At 40.8% G+C, this 24468-nt stretch overlaps 1 protein-coding gene across 7 annotated transcripts in view; it reads left to right on the top strand.

Moving 5' to 3' along the window:
* The window catches only part of DISC1 (DISC1 scaffold protein), a 352964-nt gene that overhangs the window by 84469 nt on the left and 244027 nt on the right, over nucleotides 1–24468 (top strand). For all 7 annotated transcript variants that reach the window (XR_012667726.1, XR_012667727.1, XM_075126899.1 and 4 more), the window contains one exon: nucleotides 22856–23003. Coding sequence is in view for 5 of the 7 variants with exons in the window: in XM_075126899.1 (XP_074983000.1) it covers nucleotides 22856–23003 (148 nt within the window). In the remaining 2 variants the exon portion in view is untranslated. The remainder of the gene's footprint in view (nucleotides 1–22855; nucleotides 23004–24468) is intronic.

The following is a 24468-nucleotide window of genomic DNA, read 5'->3' on the forward strand; positions in this document are numbered from 1 at the left end:
TGATCTGTGTCCCATTGGTTAGTAATATGAATTAGTTTTACATTGTATTAAGGGCAACTTACTGTGATATCACGAATAGGATAATGATTTCACTGGAGTAGCAAGTTGAAGTCATAATATAATGGAGTTAGTCTGGCAACACCCATTTTTTCATGTTCTCTGTGTGTATATATATCTTCCTACTGTATTTTCCACTGTATGCATCTGATGAAGTGGGTTTTAGCCCACGAAAACTTATGTTCAAATAAATTTGTTAGTCTGTAAGGTGCCACAAGTACTCGGTTTTTTTGCTGATACAGACTAACATGGCTACCACTCTGAAACCTATAATGGAGAATGCTCTTATCCATGCACAAATGGCTGAAAACATAGCAAAGAGAATACAAAAATTAAACTTTTCTTTTGTGTATTAGCTTGTGTGGTTTAATGATTCCCCTCGGTTCTGTCAACTTTCTGTGTAACCTTAGGTAAGTCACTTTTCTTTGCCATAGTTTATTCATATGTAAAATGGGCATATTATTATTTACCTTGCAGATATATTGCAAACCTTAATTAGAGACTGTAAAGCCCTCTGAGATCCTTATATGACAGGAACTTCAGAAATGCAAAATATTATTTCCAATAAATGTCCTGAAAGAAGACTTTAATTTTTGTGTTTTAATAGAGAGAGTTACTGTGAATAGCTATGGGAAATCTCTTCATTATTCCACATATATACTGCTTAAGCAAAGATTATGGATCCTGTAGGTAACCTGTTCTAAATGGATTTACAGTTCTTGTATGAATTACAAGAAAAGGACAACAGGAACGTTGGTTTGCTATGGTTTTGAACAAACATTTGAGAGAAAAAGGGTCCTGAATAGTTTTCTCGTGATGTAGATTGCAACAAAGTTATTTTTTGTAGTTGTGATGCATTAGATGGAATGACCTTTACCAGTTGATGACATTGATGTAGTGGAAGTGACATTTTTCCACTTGACCTTTACACGATGTGTCAGCTTGTCCTGTAGCGCAAAATAAGTTGCAATTGACAGATTTGATAGAACGCTAACTTGACAGAAGCTTATTGTTTGGAAGAAGATACGTGTTGAAATGTGAACCCTTTAGCAATAACATGGTGAAGTTTTCATGTACCTCCATCACTAAGGAATGGATGGCTTAGAAATGACTACTGTTCAAATCACAGCTGGAACACTTATTTTAATTCATCTTTTTGTAATTGGCACTGTTTTTTCCTAGAATGGACTTTTAATGTTAAATCTACTTGCTTTGTTTTAACTTTTTCTCCTTTTAGATACTCCCTCCCTGAACCTGTTAACACTTTATTTTCAAATTCTAACTTTCTTTGGTTGTTTCTTTTCTTCTCTATACGTTTTTCCTCCTTTATAATTCGTTTTTATCTTTCTGTCCATAATAAGGCAGTTAAACCTGTGGAGAACCTGTCACTCGGGAGGGGAGGGGTGGTGTGTGTGTGTGTGTGTGTGTGTGCGCGGACGCGCGTAACACTTTCTTTATTCTGTATTTACTTTGTGGTGACCATTAACCAGAAATAATGCTGGCGTAAAGTAAAGGGCTGGGGGCCAGTGAACAGCTGACAAACTATAGAACAGTGATTGTGTGGGGTATATAGAGAAAGATATAAGCAGGGTGGAACTGTTGCCTTTCCACAGTTTTGGCACTTCAGCTAAAAGAGTATAAATTCTAGCTAGACTTTACTGAAGAAAGAAAACTTGCAGTTGCACAGAAGTAGCTTAAAAGTACAAAATGACAGTCGGTGATTTCAAAGACTGACTGCTATAATTCGAGCCTCCTCTTCTACTGTGGTCAAAGGTTCTAGTGCTTTTTGTGAGGTTTGGCTGGAACTATTTGCCCAATTAGTAGTTAAGAGAAGCAGTTGTGGGATCTAAGCCTGTTTGTTAGTAAGTCTGAGAGACTCCAGTTACTGAGCCACAGCGATGTAAATAAAAGTCTCTGAACAGCCAGGAATGACAAGAGCAGTGAGAACAATTGTCTGATCAGTCTATGCTATCATGACCTGGCTCAAGCTGTCCAGTCATAGGCAGCCAAAAGGATGGTGGAGGCAAAAAGAAGCAGAGCGAGTCTGCAAGGGGAAGTGCAGTCTTCCTACCATGACATTTATGGGATATATAAACATAAAACGTTATACTTCCCCAAATACTCACTAAACAGTTTTATTAGCTCCTAGGAATCATCTAATTTTACTATGCAATTTTGTGTATGTATTTTACCAAAGACTTAAATGCCAAAGGCAGAGGGTACCTTTGGGTGGATATTTTATTTTATTTTATTTAGATTTATACAAATACTAAAGAGGTGCTTTTGGAATAACTTAAAAATACAACACAAAAATGCAGCAGTACAATTTAATTTTAACACACATCCAGTAGGTATAAGTGAAGAAAAATGATTGTAGAACTATATAATAATAAAAATCCCTTGCTCTTATCTAGTGCTTTTCATCCATAGATCTCAAACCCACTTTACAAAGGAGGATAGGCCTCTGTTTTATAGATGGGGAATAAACTGGTACAGGGAGGTGAAGTGACTTGTCTGAGGCTACATAGCAGGTCAGTTGCAGAGATGGAAATAGAACCCAAGTCTCCTAATTAACAATTCAGTGCTCTACCATTGGGCCATAGATACTAGTGAGGCTGCATTAAGTCTGTTGAACTCCATTCAGGTTAGTTTAATGTTCTAAGCTATGCAGAATGCTGTGGGTCTCCACATACTGTTGTAGTAATAGTAGTTAGGAGGAAGGGCATTGGTGGTTGGCCTCCTTTTCCATCTTATTTGGAGCAGCTGTCATTGAATAGCAACTGCTGTCTCTCTCTGCCCTCTATGCCCCCAGTTGAGCAAGGCACTTAAGCACATGCTTGAAGTCAATGTAACTTAAACACATGCTTAAAGTTATGCACATGCTTAAGTGCTTCATTGAATTGGGAACCAAGTGGAGTTTTGGTCCACTGAACTTGCACAAGCGAAGCTTTTTTGGCCTCCTTTACATCTGAAGGCCCTCCTGTGCAGTCCTAGCGGGTGTCTTACGTGGTTCACAGGGCCTTTTGTGCCCTAAGCCTTATTTTGCGCTGAGAATATAACAGTCGTTCTGACTACTGCTGCGGAACTGAGCTGAAAATAATATTATAAAAATGAAAAAGAGATGGTGGGGATGTAACTAGGATGATAAAAGCACCCAAGGATCTTTTGTTGTTCAAATAGGAAAGAGAGAGTAGGTTTTATTTTCCTTTGAAGTGAGGAGATTAAGAGGTGACTTCATGAGGTTAACAGCTTTCAGTAGGGAATAGGGTCCTATAGAGGAACAAAAAGGGCACTAACTTTTAAAAAAGAGCAGATTACTAAAAGGATATAGACAGACCTTCTTTATGCAATAAGGAGTTAATATTTTGCAATTATAGCAGTGCCTGTTATCTGAAGAACGCAAAGTTTTGCCAACATTAATAAACATAATAAGGTCCTTGTGGAGTAGGTTTTATAAGTCACATTTTATGGATGTGGGAACTTGGAAGACAAAGAAGTTAGGTGGCTCTCATAAGATCATATCACATAGTAAAACAGAGTAAGTGCTGGGAATAAAACCCAGGAGTCTGGACTCCCTGTCTTATGTTCTACGAGTAGACAATACTCCCTTCGAGAAAGTATCTTTTTATAACTCTCTTTGTACAATTCCCTATATATTAACATTTAAAAAAAAGAAGCTTCATAAGTATCTAGATAAAAATATTGTGGGCTACAGAAGGGAATAGATTTCTATATGGGCGCTTTTGACTCTCCCCTCTTCTAAAAATAGGCCTGTTTATTTTGTTAAGCATTATATTGTGCCTAGAGTTTGCAGGATCATATGATATTTTGGCTGACAACCACTGTTCTGAGGCTGCTTCAGGAACATGTGTTGAGGAAACCATAACTGGGTTTGTGAGGTTTTGTGTTTTAATGTCTTCTGTTTTTTTTCAGTGAAAAGGAACCTTCCCAACAGGGATGGAATTGATTATTTTGTCAGGATCCCACAGGGAAATCAAGGAATTCTACATTTTATTTTTCCCCTCAAAAAGGAATCTCATGAGATTTAGATACTACCATGATAAATTCTTTAGAAATGCGGAAAGATAGATGGAAATTTGAGAATCTGCCGACATTTCTAGAACATTAGTTTTCAGTCCCTGGTGCACACACAAGTTTTTAGGTTCTTGCTTGAGGTCCTGGCTCTGTCTGTCCCCTACATGCTGTTAATTGCCTCCCTCCTTCCCTTTCTGTTGTGTGGACTCTACCTGGCATTGGAATTTGGTCTTCTCCAATCCCTAATCTGTCAATATTTCAAGCTTTTTGTGGTTTAAAGCACATGATCAGTGCCTCTGATGCCATATTGAAGCATTGGTTTAGTACTGATTCAGCGAGACAGGTTCCACCTATTAAATCACCAACATCAAATCCTGCCATATTCTCCCACATTACAAATTGTCATTTTTATGTGTTGTTTTATGGTAGTGCCCACAATTTTCTAGGCACCCGCAACACATGTAGTAAGATACAGTCTCTGCTCCAAAGAGCTGTATGTTGGATCTGCTCTTCTTCCACAGTGGAGATCCATAGGCTTATAGGGAAAAGTTTGGCCAAAAAGTAGGTATTTTTAGCATAAGGAACTGCAGATTTGGAGTTTTTCCATTCTGACATGGGTTTGAATGAAGGCCAGTTCAAAAAAGTATTTCCTTCTTTAGGTAGAATATAAGATTTGCAGCAGGCACTTTGAGTGCAGAGCCACCAGTTTAGGGAGATATCTGGGTTTTCATATATTTTCACAAACAGTGTGTGTTTGCTAATGTAAAAGTCCCAGAGCAAACATTAATATTCAAGAACATAATGGGTATGGGTCTCTCTCTGGAAGATTTTAAATCCATTAAAAGATTATGGTAGTTTGGGGACAGAACTCCTGCTCCTTTGTGTTTCTTTGCTAATTACAGGAAGCTGTTTGCCTAGTTCAGAACAATGGAACAGAAGCTATTTATCCAAAATATGAACAGGGGTGGAAGCACATGATGGCATGTCATATGCATGTCTGGGAAGTAAAAAGCATTTTGGATACCTGATTTTCAGTTCCAATATGACACAAGTTAGCAAAGACTTACGTGCAATCTGCTGCAAAATTCTTTAGCTACTTACAAAGTAAGAATCACTTGATGGATCATCTAGAATAAGAGATTTATGACGACATATTACTGTATACTCATATATGATATATGGTTATACAGTAATATTTCAGGTTATTAAATCTAGTCAAATTATTTGTTGTGAATAAATGTAGCTCTTTGTGATTGATTCAAATTTCTCTGAATAGTTTGTAAACAAATTTCAAATGTTTGTAAACTATCCTCTTTGTTCATTGTTTCTTAGACTGTAAACTCTTCTGGGCAGGGACAGCATCTGTTTGCTGAGTGCCTAGCATAATGGAACTCTGATCCCAACTGGGGCTTCTGGGTGCTACTGCAGTGACTGAGTATGGCAGTTGAAAGTAGTAGGAGGAAAGTAAGGCCGTGTCTAGATTAAAACTAGATTTAACTCAACTAACATTTTAAATTGTTTTCAACCCTATGGGTTTGGACCGGTTTACCTAAATTAATTAAAAACAAATCTCATAGTTAAATTGGGATAAAAAAGGCATAAGAGATACAGAGAGACTAAGAGGAAGCTAGTAGGGAATGGAAGTGGGGAAATGAGTAGGTTTGAAATTATGTAGGGTTTTAAACGTGGAGCAGAGGCATGGGCAGGAATAAAAATGTGACCACTTTTAGAGGGGCACGTTCTGTGCCCCTGATGTGGCCCTGGGGCTGAAGGAGCCAGCTCTCCCTGCCCCAGCCCTGGGTCCGGAGGAGTTCTGTGCCCCGTGGATTTTGGGGGGCCCGTGCCCCTGCTTGCCCCCTTCTGCATGCCCCAGATGTTAAGGATAAGGAATTTTAATATATGATATGATAAACACTGGAAGCTAGAGAAGGGATTCAAGGAGGGGATGCTGTGGGTGGAGTGCTGAGAGGAACAAGGAAGATGTGTTTAACTAGAAGTCAAATTCTTACATCCCAATCCTCATTCATGACAAACAGATGCAATGTATTCAGTTACCTAAAAGACTTTCATTTTCTTCAGAAATAAACTCCTGAATCCCCATGTAGGGTTCTTTGCTGAAGTTTCAATAACCATAAACTATAGGCTACAATGAATGACTTCTGTTTTCACAGTTTCTCTTGCCACAGAAGAGAAAAGATCATGCCTTCTAATTGCTCTTTGTTTTCAAGTGATCCTGATCTTCAACTGGTGACTTGTCTTCAGCTGGTGACTTGTTTCCTCCACATAGAATAGTCAAGAAGGGAATTTCAGAATATAAGTTAAAAAAAATCTACTTAATCCTCTGTCAGATTTCAACTTTGGCACTTTTGATAGGTGACTTTATCTGCACTTGTTCATTGATGTTTCTTAGACTACAATTTGTGCTTTTCTGCTGTGCTTTTTCATAGCATGACACATTTTAAATTACAGGAATAATCTGTTGTGGATCACTACTTCATGTTATCTATTATATTCTTGGACTTCCATCACAAAAATAAATGTTTCAGACAGTCTAGTTAAGGATGCAATGCTATGTATACTCAGGTTAGAAATAACTAAGGAGTCTGTTCTTTGTTTGACAGCAGGAACAAAGAACCTATACATTGCTAAATAGAGTATAGGACAATATTTTCTGACTGAATCCATAAACATAAAATCCCTGAATTAAAAATCCAGACAAATTCCTTTTATTTATTCCTTAGCGTTCAAAACTTGCTTTTTGAAAACAATCATCATGGCATATTATGCAACTCTGTGTGGAAAGTCCATCATATTTCACTGTCATTGATTAATTATAGTCATCTCCAGTTTCCCATTGACGATTTTCACCCTTTTTCGAGGTGATGAGGAAAGGGAGATTTTGGCTTAGAGCAGGGGTCTCAAACACTCTGCTGACTCTTGGAGTTATTTCCTGCGGCCCGCCATAGGTGCTGACTCCACCAGCAGCCAAGCATCCCTCCCCTCAATAGTGCGCCACATCCCTCTCTTCCACCTACAGCTATTTGGTGGCGCTTAGGACTTTCCAGGAGGGGAGGGAGGGAGGAACAGGGACACGGCGTGCTCAGGGGAGGAGGCGGAGAAGAGGTGGGGCCAGGGTGGGGATTTGGGGAAGGGGTTGAAATAGGGGTGGGGAAGGGTTTGGAATAGGGGTGGGGAAGGGGTGGGTTTGGGGCAGGGACTTTGGGGAAGGGGTTGGAATGGGTGTGGGAAAGTGGTGGGAAGAGGCAGGACGGGGCTGGGCCTCATGGACTAGACGAACAGTCTGAGGTATGAAGTTCAGCATGTATGATTCTTTGCTGTGAGTAGTTGGGAAAAATGTTTGTTAAAAGTGGCAATGTATTTTGTATGAATAGTTACTTTAAAAAGTTCCTGCCATTACAGCTATGTTGATAGACTGTTAGTGTAGATCATCAGCAGTGTTACTAACCACATAAGGAATAGTTACAGGTGTTTATATTTATTAAAACCCCTTTTTGCATTACAGTTTTTAAAAAGTTAATACATTGACTTTTAATAGCATACTATATTATTCTTATTTTTTTTCATTTTTGACTATACTTTTGTATCGTAGTATGAAAAGGTTTCAGTGATGCGGCCCTCGGACCAATGTACTAGTCCTCATGTGGCCCTTGTGGTGATTTGAATTTGAAATCCCTGGCTTAGAGATTTTTGTCAATGTGGGGGTGATTTTTGTTCAGTCCCCCTCAATATGAGACTAACAGATAGTTGCCTCCTGACGTATTTGAACAATATAGATTTGGAAATCTCTCCTACAGTCTTTCTGTAACCAGATCCACATAGAGAGATCTGAACTATAGGCAGGTAAGGCTCTGCATTGCTTTCTGTTGCCTTCCTTGTTTGTAGGAATCTCTTTATGTATTATACAGCTAAATTATACTCTTAGAGTATAATATAGATTCTTTCTAGATGATAGTGCTGTATATATTTTCTTCTTTTAATGAAAATTCTTACTGGAATCAATAGGGCATGTTTATCTTTATTTCTGTAGGATTTAATGTAGTCAAAATAATATGTAAGGACACTCTCAACACTGCTTACAAAATAATGCGGATATCAAATAAAATGCACCTGCTTGTTTTTACTCTAAAGTATCTTTCGATGCATCTTAGACTATCCTTACTATAAAGTCATATGGGAAGTTCAAACATCACATCACTTTAACTGGAAATGAGATACCGACAGAAAGTATGAAAAGCAAACAGGGCATGATTTATTCTGTATTTACAGTAGGTGAATACAGGGCTGATCATTCCAAAAACTTGACACATTAAAACCATTTTGTGTTTTGTGGCACCTTACGTGTTTAACAAGTTTCAGATGCTGTATGAATCAATGAAGAATGGGAGTAGATACACTCAGTACAGTACTATATTATTTTTATAGGACTGGAAGGGACCTCCTGGGTCATCAAGCCCAGTCACTGGCTATCTCAAGTAAACCCATCATAGAATCCCATTCATAAATTTATCAAGCTCCATCTTAAAACTAATTAAGTTGTTTGCCCCCGTAACTCACATTGAAAGGCTGTTCCAGAACCCCAAAACTCTGATGATTAGAAATCTTCTTCTGATTTCCAGCCTGAATTTGTTTATGGCCAGTTTATACCCATTTATCTTGCTAGTGTTGTCTTTTAGCTTGAATAGCTCTTCTGGGGTTTAACCTTTCTGGGGTTTAACCTCCTTGATATATTTCTAGAGATGAATCATATCCTCTCCCAGCCTTTAGTTTGCTCAGCTAAACAAGCCAGGCTCTTTTAGTCTTCTCTGGTAAGGTGGGCTCTTCATTCCCCTGATCATCCTGGTGGCCTTTTCCTATATCTGTTCCGGTTTGAATTAATCTTTCTAGTATGTGAATGACCAGAGTTTTACTCAGTATTTCAGATGAGACCTTAACGCTTCCCTATTTCTACTTGAAATGCTTCTCCAGATACATCTAGGACTGCATTTGCCTTTTTCATGGCTGCATCACATTGGTGGCTCTTAGTTATCCTGTGATCAACTAATACACGGGTCTTTCTCCTCCTCTCTTGTGGAAAAACTGATAAGCCCCCAGCTTTTAGCAGGAATTCTTATTAGTTCCTAAGTGCATGACCTTGTACTATTAAAATTTATCCCATTTCTATTACTCTGTTCCGCAAGGTCATCCAGTTCCTCTTGCATAACATTCCAATACTCCTATATATTGACAATGCCTTTCAACTTTGTGTGATCAGTCAATTTCATTAGCACACTTCTACTTTTTGTGCCAAGATTATCAATGAAAATATTAAATAAGATTGATCCCAAGACCGATCCTTGAGGAAATCCACTAGTAACAGTCCCCCCAGCACAATCTTTGTCCTTTCAGCTTAACCCAGTGTTGTCTCTGTCAGGCTGTCAGGAGTGGATTAAGAGCACGAATACCAACCTCAGGGCAGACTGTTAAGAAGCAGGGCACAAACCCCAGACTGGTTGTGAGTTCTCTCCTTAGATTTCACCAACCAAGTATGAACTTCTCAAGCACTATAACAGCCCTAACGTGAAGTCACAGGCTGAATGGGGGTTATGTGGTGGCTTTCGTGGTATGGACTTCTGTGATGTAGGGACATGTCCAGGGCTTACCCTGCAGCAGAGCCATTCTCCTGGCAACCTAATGAGCACAGCTCCCACCACCAGGCAAGACCCCTCTCCCACCGCTAGGCCTGACCATCCACGACTCTGTTGCTGACAGAACACTGGTCAGATGTGTGTGAACATCAGCTGAGGCAGAGGGAGGGGGCCAGAAGCTGCTAGCCTGAACTGGGACTGAGCCAGCACCCTCCTGGTGAAAGTCTTGATGTCCTGTGCAATATTCCAGATTTAAAACATAAGCTACAGTAAGCTTCTCCAAGTCATTAACAAGAGTATCTGAAACATTGAGAATTTTACTTTTGTTTAAAGTTTAAATGAAAACTAGCAAATTCAATTTAAATGTAAAAGGAAAAAATCCATAACTGCCAGCGTGTGTCATGTTTCATTTTTTCATATGATTTAGAACAACTGAAATATTAAACTCCAAGAATGGATTTATTTATGCTGTCAGATTCTCCAGTAAATCTGCTATAAAACTTACATTCTATACTCTTAGAAAATCCTGGTGTTACACACTTTAAGGACTTCCTAGTTTTCTGGATTGTTACTAGGGTGTGCGGATAGGAGGAAAGGATCTCTGGTGGCTGGGCTGGGAGCCTTAATAGGAATCATTTCAGGCCCACATTTCCATTTATCTTCTGGCAGAAACTATTCATGTTTGTTTGTATGCCTAGTGTTTTCTACTTTCCCCTGTTACTCCATCACAGTCCCCCTATCAGACAGGAAAGAGACAGGGAAAGGTGGCATGCAGCTAATATTGTAGGAAAGGAAAGAGCTGGAACTTGAGGAGATATTGGAACCAAACCATCCTCATGGTGTCTGGATGCTCTGTTGGATAGGGCACTAGACAGGGATTCAGGAGATGTGAATTCAATTCCTGGTTTGGCCATAAGCATCCTGTGTGACTTTGGGCAAGTCACTTCCTCTACCTTGTGTCTCAGGTTCCCATCTGTAAAATGGAGATAATACTTTTCTGCTTCATAGGGGTGTTGTGAGAATAATGCCCATGATGGTGATGTGCTCAGATATTATGGTGATGAGGGCTATGTAAGAACCTAGATAGAAACATAGGGCAGTGGTTTAACAGGATGGGTTGTCTGGAAGCTGAACAAAGGGAAGCTGTGAGTCTGAGGCTGTCTGCTCTCTTAGGGTATGTCTACACTTCAATTAGACACCTGCAGCTGGCCTGTGCCAGCTGGCTTAGGCTCGCGGGGCTGTTTAATCACAGTGTAGATGTTTGGGCTCAGGCTGCAGCCCATGCTCTCAGACTCTTCCACCTCGCAGGGTCCTACAGCCCGGGCACCAGCCTGAGCCTGAGTGTCTACACCGCAGTTAAACAGCTCTGTAGCCCAAGCTCCGCGTGCCCGAGTCAGGTGACATAGGCCAGCCACAGATGTTTTGTTGCAGTGTACACATACCCTTAGAGGGAAGGGAACTGAGTGGTGAGTGAGGGGGTGGTAGTAAGGGCAGGAGCAGAGATAGTGGCAGGATTCCTGTTGTAAAGGACAGAGAGAGACTGGAGCTGAATTTCTTTAATCCCTGTCTCTCAGCATTGACTTCAGGAAATGGGCAGGAAAATAGGAAAACCAACACACTTGAGTTTACACATATTAGTGCATCCCTAAATGACTGGGTCAGGGGTCTCATTAAATGAATGAGAAAAATGATTCCTTTCAAGGCTTTAAAAATACCTTTGTCAGCTGTGTTGCTTGTAGCTGCTTCAGACTGTCCACCAATGTGGACCCCTGCCAATAGTAAAGGATAATTGTTACTACCTGTGTTCTTCTGTGTCGTCAGTAATAAAGGCACAGTAATGCCCTCATTCTCAGAAAAGAGGAGCTTGTGTTCAGTCCAGCATTATAATGTCTGAAGCTCATCTGGAAATGATCCATCTGACCAGCCTAATACCACAAAGAATCCTCAAACAGTACTTTCTTTGTCTATTTGCAGTGGCCCAAGCACAGAGTCTTTTTCCTAGTCATCAACAAAGTCTCTCAGTTGCCCAGGAAATAACACTCATTCAAGATAGGTTTCAGAGTAAGTGAGCTGTAGCTCACGAAAGCTCATGCTCAAATAAATTGGTTAGTCTCTAAGGTGCCACAAGTACTCCTTTTCTTCATTCAAGATATACTCTTTAATGAAAGGTTTCAGAGTAGCAGCCGTGTTAGTCTGTATACGCACAAAGAAAAGGAGTACTTGTGGCACCTTAGAGACTAACCAATTTATTTGAGCATAAGCTTTCGTGAGCTACAGCTCACTTCATTGGATGTATTCGGTGGAAGTGAGCTGTAGCTCACAAAAGCTTATGCTCAAATAAATTGGTTATTCTCTAAGTTGCCACTAGTACTCCTTTTCTTTTTTCTTTAATGAAAGCCACCTCACTGTTGGTTCTTCCCTCTGCTAGTGTTGGATTGCGTGCAGATCTGGGGAGAAAGAGGTGTTTGATCCTCTTATATAGAATATTTTGCTTGATTGTGAGTGTTTTGGAGAAGCTTGTTATGGTTGTCTTTTGTTAAAATGGAACCGATGGTTTATTTTTAGGGAGAATATTTAGATCTCAGTTTGTTGTCTGAGCCTGTAGCACATTTACCTCATGCCCTTAGGGGTAGTGTAGCCAGCTCTGGGAGGATCATAGCAAAGGGTTGCACAGCATTGTTTGCATGTTGGCTGGAGCTAAGTATTGGGTCTAGAATATTTTAAACAAAATTTACATTATTTTGGTGATGGTTGATATAAAGCACTCAGGGCTAAAGTCTTTTGCCTTAATCCTTCTTAAGGTTTTATTGTGGCATCTGTTGAGGGCAATTGCATTAAAATGCTTCCATCCCTTCTCAGTTTATTGTTCCTTCAGTTGTAAACAGCACACAATCCATAGGATGGTGTGGCAATAAAAGGTCAATTCTTTATTCTAACATAAAACTACTATAAGAAAACTGTCCACAGAACGAATGATTATGAAACAACATACACATTTTGGCCCTACTGCTTTCAGCTGAACGCTGAGGCAGTTGCTTCAGTATCTTTAAGATGCTCAAGAGCCAGCGTCTCAATTTCCCAATCTAGGGCACTTGACTGCAGTGCTATGCCTCACCAACTCTGTTTTTTGGGAACTAGAAAATGTAACAAGTTAGAGCACGTGGTCACAAGATTATCGTTTTCCAAGTTCCAATTGATAGGAGTTTTAAATGCCATTGGGTGAAAGGGACATTTTCAGTGACATCAGGAGCCAGCAAAGTTGTAGTCCTCTTGTTCTCGAAATCCATAGGATTTGATATTGCCTTCATAGTCAGAAATCCAGCAGTATTGAAAACAAGACATTACTTTGCCTGTGATATTTGAGATACCATTCTCTTCTCCATGCTTTCAGTATATTTAATCACTAGACTTATACAGGTTTTGGATTCAGAAAAGGGGGTATTTATGGGTTTGATTCTTCTTTACTTATTTTAAATATAGTATTGACAACCTCAAGTGCACAAAAATCATGAATCAGGCACCAAAATATCCTGTGATTCTCTTAAAAATCATTACATTTTAGAAAATCAATTTGGCGTTATTTTTGTCTGCCTTCTGGTTTTTCAGCATTTGGGGTATGTTTTTAAGCTTTTCTCTGCAACCTTGAGGACTAGAAACGTGCTATTTTAAAAATGAAAGTTGGGATTTTTATATAATCATGTGGCTCCAAGACTGGAGCTTTAAGATACCAGGTATCATGGCAACAATATAACACCAATGGCTTTAATTGATTTTTTTCCCTTCTGATTCTCACCAGTGTAAGTGATAGGGCAAATTGAGGCAGGTGAGTTTAGCAAAGTCTTAGTTGAGGACAGATGACTTTCCACTTCGATTATCTTATGCCCTGTTTTGCACAAAGATCTTCCAATTTATCCTCTAATGAGGTCTGGAAATGATTTGTTCTGACATGCAGGGCCTCAGTTTACTGCCAGTGAACTTTCTATCTTCGGTGATGACGGTGTCTGTGAAGCAGATGGTAGAGCATAAATTCATGGTTGTACTGTAAAGCAATCATTTCCCCCCAGCTTTGTTTGATCATTTTCAGCTTATTATTGCAATACTGGAAAGACCCTGAGTGAATTCCAGAGCTTGTTGATGAATTGGGGAGTTAAGGTAAAAGCACAAACTCTCAAATATTTAAATAAATAAATTCCAAATAAAGGTCAGAGATAATGCCTCTGTTTCCTAAACACTATTCTGCATCAAAATAATGGTCATTATAACCTGTAGCTTGCTTTCCAGCTTTAAACAATTTCCCAGTTGGTTACCTAATGTAATAGCAAGGTAAACAGTTCATTTACTTCTGTTTTTAAATGAAGCAACTTTGAAGTACTTAAGATGCAATTTCAAAGCATCAGTATATAAAGTATAAGGTAGCAATTGCTTTTTACCAGCCATCAGCTAAACTATTTGCTTTAGTTTTGGCTTGCATCACTGCAGGAATTGATACTTATGCTCAGTATAAACAATTACAATTAATAACTAAGCATAGTACTTGGCTGCTATGTACATTGCATATAGTTACATTTCCTAAGTGGTGCCTTTTGCTGATAGGGAAGAAAAGATGCATTTTTGCTGTTTGTATTTTGCTGCTTAATAAACTGATGGATAGGCTGTTTTTTTTTTTTTTTTTTTAAAAAGAGTTCCTTAAAAAGGTTGATTAGAGAAGACTGCAGGATTATAGTGACTAACACAGAAAGGATAAAAGATCGTTTGGTTTTGAGAGAGGAGTAGCAGATGAGGCCAGCAATATTTTTATAAAACACCATCAGAACAAAGTATTTTGAAATGTCTGGTAATAGAAATTAATTGAATGCCATGTACACTTGCAAGTATGAAACACAATGCATCTGAGAATTAATGAAAGAGAGAGAATAAATTGGCCTTTGAATTCCTTCATCTGTATTTCTTCCAAAAATAACCTCTATGACATCCTGAGGTCTAAGAAGGTAAGTGCAGGCTGGTGAAACAATGTGACACAGGGTTAGCCAGTCATGTAACGGAACAACAGTTAAAGCATTGGAATGTAACAATGTTTTGCTTGATCAGCTCAAGGTTTCTAACCCATAACTCTAGATTAGACAATAGCCTCTCCCTGCCTGTTCCTAAAACAGTTGGTTTTTATACCCCACCCCCCGAAGAACCTGTGTAAGCCTGAGTTGTTTTACTCCTCATTTGCCATGATAGTGTCTCTGTACCCTGTCATACTTACTCATTAAAATGGTCTCATTTTTTCATGCACGTTTGAAAAGACAAAGGATGCCAAGCACTGAACAAAATCATTTGGGGCCTATCACACTAAGCACCCCTATATTCAGACCCTGCACACCACTGTAATAATCTCTGTACAAAATATGCATTGTGGGGTATCATTTGAAAACTAATAACTCACTGATCAATAATATCAAAATGAAATGTATGTAGTGACATTATATGTAAAGATATGAATTCCCCCTGTATGGGAGAGATTCCAGAAGATTGGAAAAGGTCAAATATCGTGCCCATCTATAAAAAGGGAAATAAGGACAACCCGGGGAATTACAAACCAGTCAGCTTAACTTCTGTACCCGGAAAGATAATGGAGCAAATAATTAAGCAATCAATCATATGACCTTCTCATAAACAAACTAGGGAAAAACAACCCAGGTGGAGCTACTATAAGGTGGGTGCATAACTGGTTGGAAAACTGTTCCCAGAGAGTAGTTATCAGTAGTTCAGAGTCATGCTTGAAGGGCATAACAAGTGGGGTCCCACAGGGATCAGTTCTAGGTCCTGTTCAATACCTTCATCAATGATTTAGATAATGGCATAGAGAGTACACTTAAAAGTTTGTGGACGATACCTGGCTGGGAGGGGTCACAAGTGCTTTGGAGGATAGGATTATAATGCAAAATGATCTGGACAAACTGGAGAAATGGTCTGAAGTAAATAGGATGGAATTGAATAAGGACAAATGCAAAGTACTCCACTGAGGAAGGAACAATCAGTTGCACACATACAAAATGGGAAATGACTGCCGTGGAAGGAGTACTGCGGAAAGGGATCTGGAGGTCATAGTGGACCATAAGTTAAATGAGTCAACAGTGTAACACCATTCTAGGATGTATTAGCAGGAGTTCTGTAAGCAAAACACGAGAAGTAATTCTTCTGCTCTACTCCATGCTGATTAGGCCTCAGTTGGAGCATTGTGTCCAGTTCTGAGTGCCACATTTCAGGAAAGATGTGGACAAATTGGAGAAAATCCAGAGTACAGCATCAAAAATGATTAAAGGTCTAGAAAATGTGACCCATGAGGGAAGATTGAAAAGATTGGGGTTTTTTTTAGTCTGGAAAAGAGAGGACTGAGAGTGGGGACAAAACAGTTTTCAAGTACATAAAAGGTTGTTACAAGGAGGAGGGAGAAGAATTGTTCTTAACCTCTGAGGCTAGGACAAGAAGCATTGGGCTTAAATTGCAGCAAGGGAGGTTTAGGTTGGATATTAGGAAAAAATTCCTAACTGTCGGGGTGGTTAAGCACTGGAATAAATTGCCTAGAGAGGTTGTGGAATCTCCATTATTGGAGATTTTTAAGAGCAGTTTAGACAAACACCTGTCAGGGATGGTCTAAATAAGACCTAGTCCTGCCATGAGTGCAGGGGACTGGACTAGATGACCTCTCGAGGTCCCTTCCGGTCCTATGATTCTATGATGATGTTAGCACATGTTCAAAACCAGACAGCCCTGCCTAGGCAAAAGTTGTTAAAACAGGCCTGTCCTAAATCAAGGAATGTGTGTTCATCTCAATTTACGTATAAGTAGTAAATAGAACAGCAGGAATGGCAGGAAACAGAACAATTTGGAATTCAGCAAACACAAGTGGGGGAAGAAAGAGCACGGAGCCTCCTTCACCGCCAGACTCCATGTCGCCTTCTTTACTGCTTGAATAAACTTTACTTTGAAGGGTAACTCCACTTTGAAGGTTCACTAGACTATAAAAGAGAGGGGCAGAGAACCCCAAGTTAACTCTAAGAAGACAAAGGCACCGACACCTTTGGGCCTCTGGGAGAGATCCTAACCAAGGAAAGGGTCAGTCACCATCTTGTTGGAAGACTGTGGGTGAGACAAGCATCTTCAACAAAGCCTTGAACCAAAACTTGCAAGATTAAGTTTTAGACTTTTAGATGTGTGTTTTCACTTTTATTTGCTTATAACTATTGTTAATTTTATTTCATATCCTTGAATTCCCTTAAAATCCTACCTTCTTTTGTTAATATTCTTGTTTTATCTTTAATCTAAACCAACTCAGTGTTTTGTTTAACTGAAATGTTTGGTAAATTCAGTTAAGGTAGCAAATTGTTGAATATTGATTCCTTACAGGGGCAATGGACCTATAATATCTGAACCATCCAGGAGAGGGCTGGACAGTGCAGAACACGTGTTTTGGGAAAATCTGGGACTGGGAGTTTGTTGGGGCCAACCTTTGAAGGATACAGCACAACCCTCCCAATTGGGTGTCAGGCCCACTTTATGGGCTGTTGGGCAGATTGGCATAGCCTCAGTGCCCTCCTTCGGGTATTGTGCACCCCAGAGATGCATGGTGAGGGCACTTCATCACAGGGAATTCAATACTGAGTTACCTGTGAGCAGGAGGGTTTCTCTGTGAATCCTGCACTCCTGTGTAAGGGTCAGTCACAATCTGGTTCCGTTTTTATGGCTAGATTACTATACTGCATATCACTGTTAAAATTAAAGTTTGGTATTGAAATTTCACATAAAATGCAATTGTTAGTGGCTTATTGGGCCTAAGTATTAGGTTAAGAATCTCATCTGGCCCACAGAGCTCTTCGTCCTGCTGAGTTAGAGAAAATGAGCACCATGAAGGTGGGTCTTTTAGAGGAGTCCTTAAAAAAAAATCAAGGTCCTGTGTGCGCGGTGAGACCATTACAGGTCCCATGGCACTAGTAAGAGTTAGCCATGATGTCTTTGCCCAAAACTTCCCTTCCCCTTAAGTTCTGGATTGAACTATGTGCCAGTTGGTTGCTGTCCTCCACTTCAATAAGCAGCGTATAAAGAAAAGTGATCCTGACCATTGGAACAGAAGCCACTTGAGTCAGTGGATACCCTATTATACAGGCAGGTAGTATAATATTTTGTAACCCTGATCCAACTCATGTGGGTGAGGCCAGAAAATAATGGTCAGTTTCTTACCAGCACTTTTGTGTAAGAGCTTTCGTTACAGCAATCACCATCAATTTGGGTTTGATTCCCTGTATATTGAGACTATATTTTATACAGGAAATGTTTCTCAAACTCTTTGACATCCTGAGTGTCATGACACTGGCCAGAATCACTCTTCCTATCAATGAAGAGATCTTAGAACCAGCCAGAGTGCTATGATGAACCCCAGCCACTCTTCTTCCCACCTCCAAGTATGTGAAAAAATGGTGTCAGGTGATGCCGAAAGGCTTCAAACACTTTTATGCCCACCCAAATCCAGGGTCCTTGGTCATCTCTGCAATGCAAGAGAAATCAAAGTTCACTAAAGGTGCTCCTAAGGACAAGCATACTACGATGTTACATCTGTATGGATGAAAGGTATATTCATCTGCCTCATTGCACCCAAGTTGGTGAACTGCCAAGTACAATTATCTCATGTGGGGGAGGGTTGTCCCCTTCCTTTTGAAAATCCCACAGGATTGTGGGGATGAAATGAAAGAGAACATCATGGGGGGCAAATGGTTGTGAGAACTCATTGCAGGCAGCCATGGATGCCTCTGACTCAGCCTCAAGGCCAATGGTCACAGCCTTCTCTATGAACTAGGCCTTGTGGCTCCAGGCATCAGGCATACCATACGAAGCATGATAGAGCACTTGGCCTTCAAGAGAATGGTGTTTGTCAGCCAGAATCAGATTAAGTGCTGTATTTCTCCAAGGACTCAAGGGCTGCATTATGGTCCCTGGGAACTTAGAATCATAGAATATCAGGGTTGGAAGGGACCTCAGGAGGTCATCGAGTCCAACCCCCTGCTCAAAAGCAGGACCCATCCCCAATTAAATCATCCCAGCCAGGGCTTTGTCAAGCCTGACCTTAAAAACTTCTAAGGAAGGAGATTCCACCACCTCCCTAGGCAACGCATTCCAGTGTTCACCACCCTCCTAGTGAAAAAGTTTTTCCTAATATCCAACCTAAACCTCCCCCACTGCAACTTGAGACCATTACTCCTTGTCCTGTCCTCTTCCACCACTGAGAATAGTCTAGAACCATCCTCTCTGGAACCATCTCTCAGGTAGTTGAAAGCAGCTATCAAATCCCCCCTCATTCTTCTCTTCCGCAGACTAAACAATCCCAGTTCCCTCAGCCTCTCCTCATAAGTCATGTGTTCCAGACCCCTAATCATTTTTGTTGCCCTTCGCTGGACTCTTTCCAATTTATCCACATCCTTCTTGTAGTGTGGGGCCCAAAACTGGACACAGTACTCCAGATGAGGCCTCACCAATGTCAAATAGAGGGGGACGATCACGTTCCTCGATCTGCTCGCTATGCCCCTACTTATACATCCCAAAATGCCATTGGCCTTCTTGGCAACAAGGGCACACTGCTGACTCATATCCAGCTTCTCGTCCACTGTCACCCCTAGGTCCTTTTCCGCAGAACTGCTGCCTAGCCATTCGGTCCCTAGTCTGTAGCTGTGCATTGGGTTCTTCCGTCCTAAGTGCAGGACCCTGCACTTATCCTTATTGAACCTCATCAGATTTCTTTTGGCCCAATCCTCCAATTTGTCTAGGTCCCTCTGTATCCTATCCCTGCCCTCCAGCGTATCTACCACTCCTCCCAGTTTAGTATCATCCGCAAATTTGCTGAGAGTGCAATCCACACCATCCTCCAGATCATTTTGAAGATATTGAACAAAAACTTACACCTTAGCTCTCTGTGGAAAGCCTTACAAATATCAACCCCAGAAAAGGCAAAGTATGCCGCCTTATTCTCAGGCCCAACAGTCAGAATACCAGCAAAGGGAGAAACTAGATGCTCCAGTGATGTCTGTCTTCCATCTCCTGAACCAGCCTGGCTCCTCCTGAGGCAGCAGATTTGATGGGAGTGTTGAGAGCCACAATGGAGCCATCTGAAACCTCCCTGTGATGGGATATACAAATCCCACATTGGGTCTGAAGTGGTTAAAAGAGAATACGGGGCCCAGGGATCTCCTCCCCTCTAGGTCTGCTGAGCATGCTCTGACTGGATGAGTGGGTTAAAAGGAGCTGAGCAGTCAGGCAGAGGGTGATGGACAGGCTGCTGGGAGATGAGCCTTCTCCGAGAAGCCAGACAGAAGGCTGAGTCTGACAGGGGATCATGGGCTGGGTAAGGCCCACAGGTAGTGCCTTCTCCAATCCCTGCCCCCTTTAAGAACAAGCAGGTCCTGTAAAGCCCTGCTTATTTGGGCTTTTCTTGGGTTTGTGTACACTGCAGTTATACACCCGCAGCTGGCCTGTGTCAGCTGACTCAGGCTTGCAGGACTTGGGCTACAGGGCTGTAAAATTGCAGTGTGGACGTTCGGGCTCAGGCTCTGGGACTGATCCTGTGAGAAGAGAGGGTTCTATAACTCGGGCTCCAGCTCGAGCCTGAATGTCTGCACTGCACTTTTACAGCCCACAGCCCAAGACAGCAGACATGGGCCAGCCATGGATGTTTAATTGTAGTGTAGACATACCCTCAGTTAAATTATTGACACTGTGGAGGAGCACATGGTTTGGACAGAGACATCCATTAGGGGAGGATCTATTAATAGGGATTCTCTATATCTTAGTAAGGAGGAGAGGATGGAAGATGGTAAAGTACAGGTAGGATCTGATGAAAAACAGTCGAATGAAGAAGAGTTGCTGTGGATGCTCGACCCTGCCCTTCCTTTGGTTGTACACACCCTGTTCCCAGCAAGCTACAGCACAGAGCTGAGCTCCATGCTATGCAAGGTATTGCACACCTGTCGCTCTCCCTCTGGCATCATGCCCCCACACTTGTGCAGTAAGCTCTTTGGGGCAAGGATTGTCTCCTATGGCAGTGGTTTTCAAATCATGGGTTGCGACCCAGAAGTGAGTCGCAGAATGGAAGGGACTGGGTCGCGGTGGCTCTGGTTAGCATTGCCGACTAGGCTATTAAAAGTCCTGTCGGCGGTGCTGCCTTGCTAAGGTAGGCTAGTCCCTACCTGTTCCGACACTGCATTGCGTCCCAGAAGTAGCCAGCAGCAGGTCTGGTTCCTAGGCGGGGGGGCCACGGGCTCTGCACACTGCCCCAGCCCCGAGCACTGGCTCTGCACTCCCATTGGCTGGGAACCAGCCAGTGGGTGGGGTGGAGGTGGTGCCTGCGAGTGAGAGTCGGACCTGCTGCAGGCTGGAAGCCTGCTTCTGCACCTGGGCTGTGCTGCTGACCGGGAGCTGCTGGAGGTAAGCCCTGAGCCCCAACCCCACACCCCAATCCCCGGCCCCAGCCCTGAGCCCCCCCAAACCTGGAGCCCCCTCCTGCACCCCAAACCTCTCAACCCTGGACCCATCCCAGAGCCTGCACCCTCAGCCCAGAGACCTGACTCCTGCCCCAGCCCACAGCCCCCTCCCACACACTGAACCCCTCATTCCTGGCCCCACCCTGCAGCCATCACCCCTGCACCCCAATCCTCTGCCTCAGCCCTGAGCCCCTCCCACACCCCAAACCCCTCATCCCCAGCTCCATTGGATTGTGGGCATCAGCAGTTTTCTTCAACTGGGTCGCCAGAAAAAGAGTTTGAAAACCCTATCCTATGATGTATTTGCATGGTGCCTAGCACAATGGGGCCTCAATCTTGTTTGGGGCCTCAAGGCACAACAGTAATACAATAATACAAATAAATAATACTTGGCAACATTAGGCTCCCTCATCTCAACACAAGCAGAAACTAACTCAATAAAATCTTAGATTATCATAAGGACACATATATTTCACTAAAATGAAAAAATGTAAACTGATAATCTAGTTTAGAAAGAAATTGAAACTAGTTAGTAGAAAAGCATGCCCAGATTGATATGATTCTGGAAACAAATTATTGCTTTCAGAATAAGAGAGGGAGAGGAAAGCAAATTACCAAAATATTCAAAAAAGAACAATGGTAGGCAGAAAGTGTGGAAATTTAAAGATTTCTCTATTTGTACAGTAGTTCAAAGTTTTCAGAGCAGGGTAAAGAATCATTATGGATGTTCAAGTGATTGAATTCTTTTGTTCATATGAATCTGCCAGTGTATTTTCCAAAACATCTTGGGATAGAAAATAAACATTCTAAAAATCAATTATTTATCTTTGGGCTGTCCACCTGTTTTCTGCATAGGAAAGAACACAAAATAAAAATTAATTAAAATGTTTTTTTCTAATAAAGTTAGAGCAGTTATAAAATGAAAGTGCTCTCTCAGTGCCACTGTTATTTTTATTTGAAATTTACAGTATAACACACTTGCTGGATTCATAAACTAGAAATAAATTCACTGAAAATCTAATATAATGTCTAGGGGTTTGAGTGTTTGTTGCTACATATGCATTTTCTATTTAAATTTAGGTCTGAATCTATTAACTAAAATATCATAGGGTATTCTTTGGTTCTCTTTATGTAGTCCTAACATAGGTCTTTTAAAACCAAGAAGATCTCAAGGTCAGATTCAGACTGACTTATACACATGCAGCTATCACTCTAACAAATTTGTTTAAAACTGGAGCAGCAGAGGATAGGAATTCTTATAGAAGTTGACCAGTTTAGCACAATTTCTCTAGGAATACTGTATGGTTGCAAATCATAGGCTAAAACTTCCAAGCCTCACCGATTTAAAATTCCCAATTGAGGCCTGCAGGCTCAGTTTTGTATATCAACAGAAGTAAATAGTTTGACATTGTAGATGCCTCTGATGTTATCCAGTTACAATCTGAGTAATTTGGAGCAAAACACTCTGACTTACTTTATTAAAAAGGGAAGCGTTTGCTACAGCATGTTGTTGATCTTTTCTTGATGAGCACCCAACTTTTTCTTTCAAGAAAAACGTAACCCTATTTGTTAAGTAATATCAGCTTTTTGTACTTCTGTGTTTAGCTGATACATTTAGAAGGAAACTAGAAGAACTGGAGCGAGAGAAGAATTCTTCAAAATTTCAGCTTCCTTCAAGGCATCCTTCAATTATCAGCTTCTTGGACAGATTCAGTGCACAAGTTCAAGCAGCGTTGTTCTGGGCTGCAGATCGGTAAGTTCACTGGAGCCTTATGACGTGGAACTATATTTCTGTTTTTCTTGAAGTACTGGGTATAAGTTATGGCTAGATTTTTAATTTTTAAACAAAAAGTGAATGCTTTGGAGCACTGATACTATACCTTTTAAGAATACAATAATAATATTTCAGTCCCATTTATGTCATTTTTCCTTTTCTCCAGGTCTTTGAAAATTGTCATATTAGAGCCTGAGCCTGAATGAATGAAGTCAATTTGACTTTTACCACTGATTTCAATGAGAACAGGCTTGAACCCTTGTACAGCAACTTAAACATATAGCAGCAAGGCAGCCTGAGCTACATCTCCCTGTGGAACTAAACCCAGTTCCCTTTTGGGGAGATGAAAAAACATTTAACTATAAAGTGTGTAAATCACTTCTGCCCTGGATTCTCCTGCCAGCTTGGGAATCACTTTTATTCATTATTAGTTAAGGACTAGCAATATGCTGAGCACTGTGCAGTTCACAAAAATAGTCCGTCTCTCCCGCTAGAGCTAGCAACTTGCAAGACAGAGAGAATCCGAGATGCACCAGATGACCCTGGGGAAGTAATTAACCCCCTCCCCCCCAATTTTTTTTTCTCATTTGTGTTTGAGTCTCTTTTCTTTCACACTACTGAGTGGCTTAATTACAAATAAGGAGGTTCTTTCTTAGGTATTTATTAGTTATGGCGTTAATGTGGGAAATCTTGTTTTCTGACAACTCACAGTGATAAAGACCTTGGTGTGATATTTGATCTATGCATACTTGTGTTGACTTACATAAGTGCTAGATAAAATACATATAGACAATGGGACTTCACTAAACAGATATTCTATTGTTTTTTTTTTTTAATTTGGTTTAGCCCTTGTTCATTGTATGTGTAAAGTAATGTGATTTGTTTTGAAATACACTCCATAAGGATTACCTCTTGTGGTCTCATATGGTAGAAGAGAGCGATTTTGTCAATTGTATGGGTGACAGAACCATGAATCAAAGTACAGGATAAAAGATACTTAAATGCTGTATCAAGAGGTGCCTTTCATATTATTTGTAATAAATTATTCTTGTATTTCGAGAGAGACTGTCAACTTGAATGATTGGAAACTGATTAATTTTAAGAAATTTGTTTTCTGATGGGGCATCCTCTAAATTGTATGTCCTGAGTATTATAAAAAAAATGTTCATGACAGTTTTTCTGTTCCCCTGCTGAAGACTAGAAGCATCTTTTGTGCAGGTGTGAGAGCAACAGTACCAACCACAGTCAGACCCAGTTCTTGCTTTTCACCCTTGTCTCTGTGCACACGACTCTCTACTGTTTTTTTCAGATTCAGCTTGGCTATTGCTTTTATTGTTAAACACCTTTTTTTCACTTGTGGTCTTTTGCATTTGACAGCACTTTGTATATAGTTTCTCTGTTTTGCTAATAGAACATACTCTTCTCCAGGCTCTGCAAGAAGGTG

This window comes from Caretta caretta, chromosome 3 (assembly GCF_965140235.1).
Source record: "Caretta caretta isolate rCarCar2 chromosome 3, rCarCar1.hap1, whole genome shotgun sequence".
Taxonomy (NCBI): domain Eukaryota; kingdom Metazoa; phylum Chordata; order Testudines; family Cheloniidae; genus Caretta; species Caretta caretta.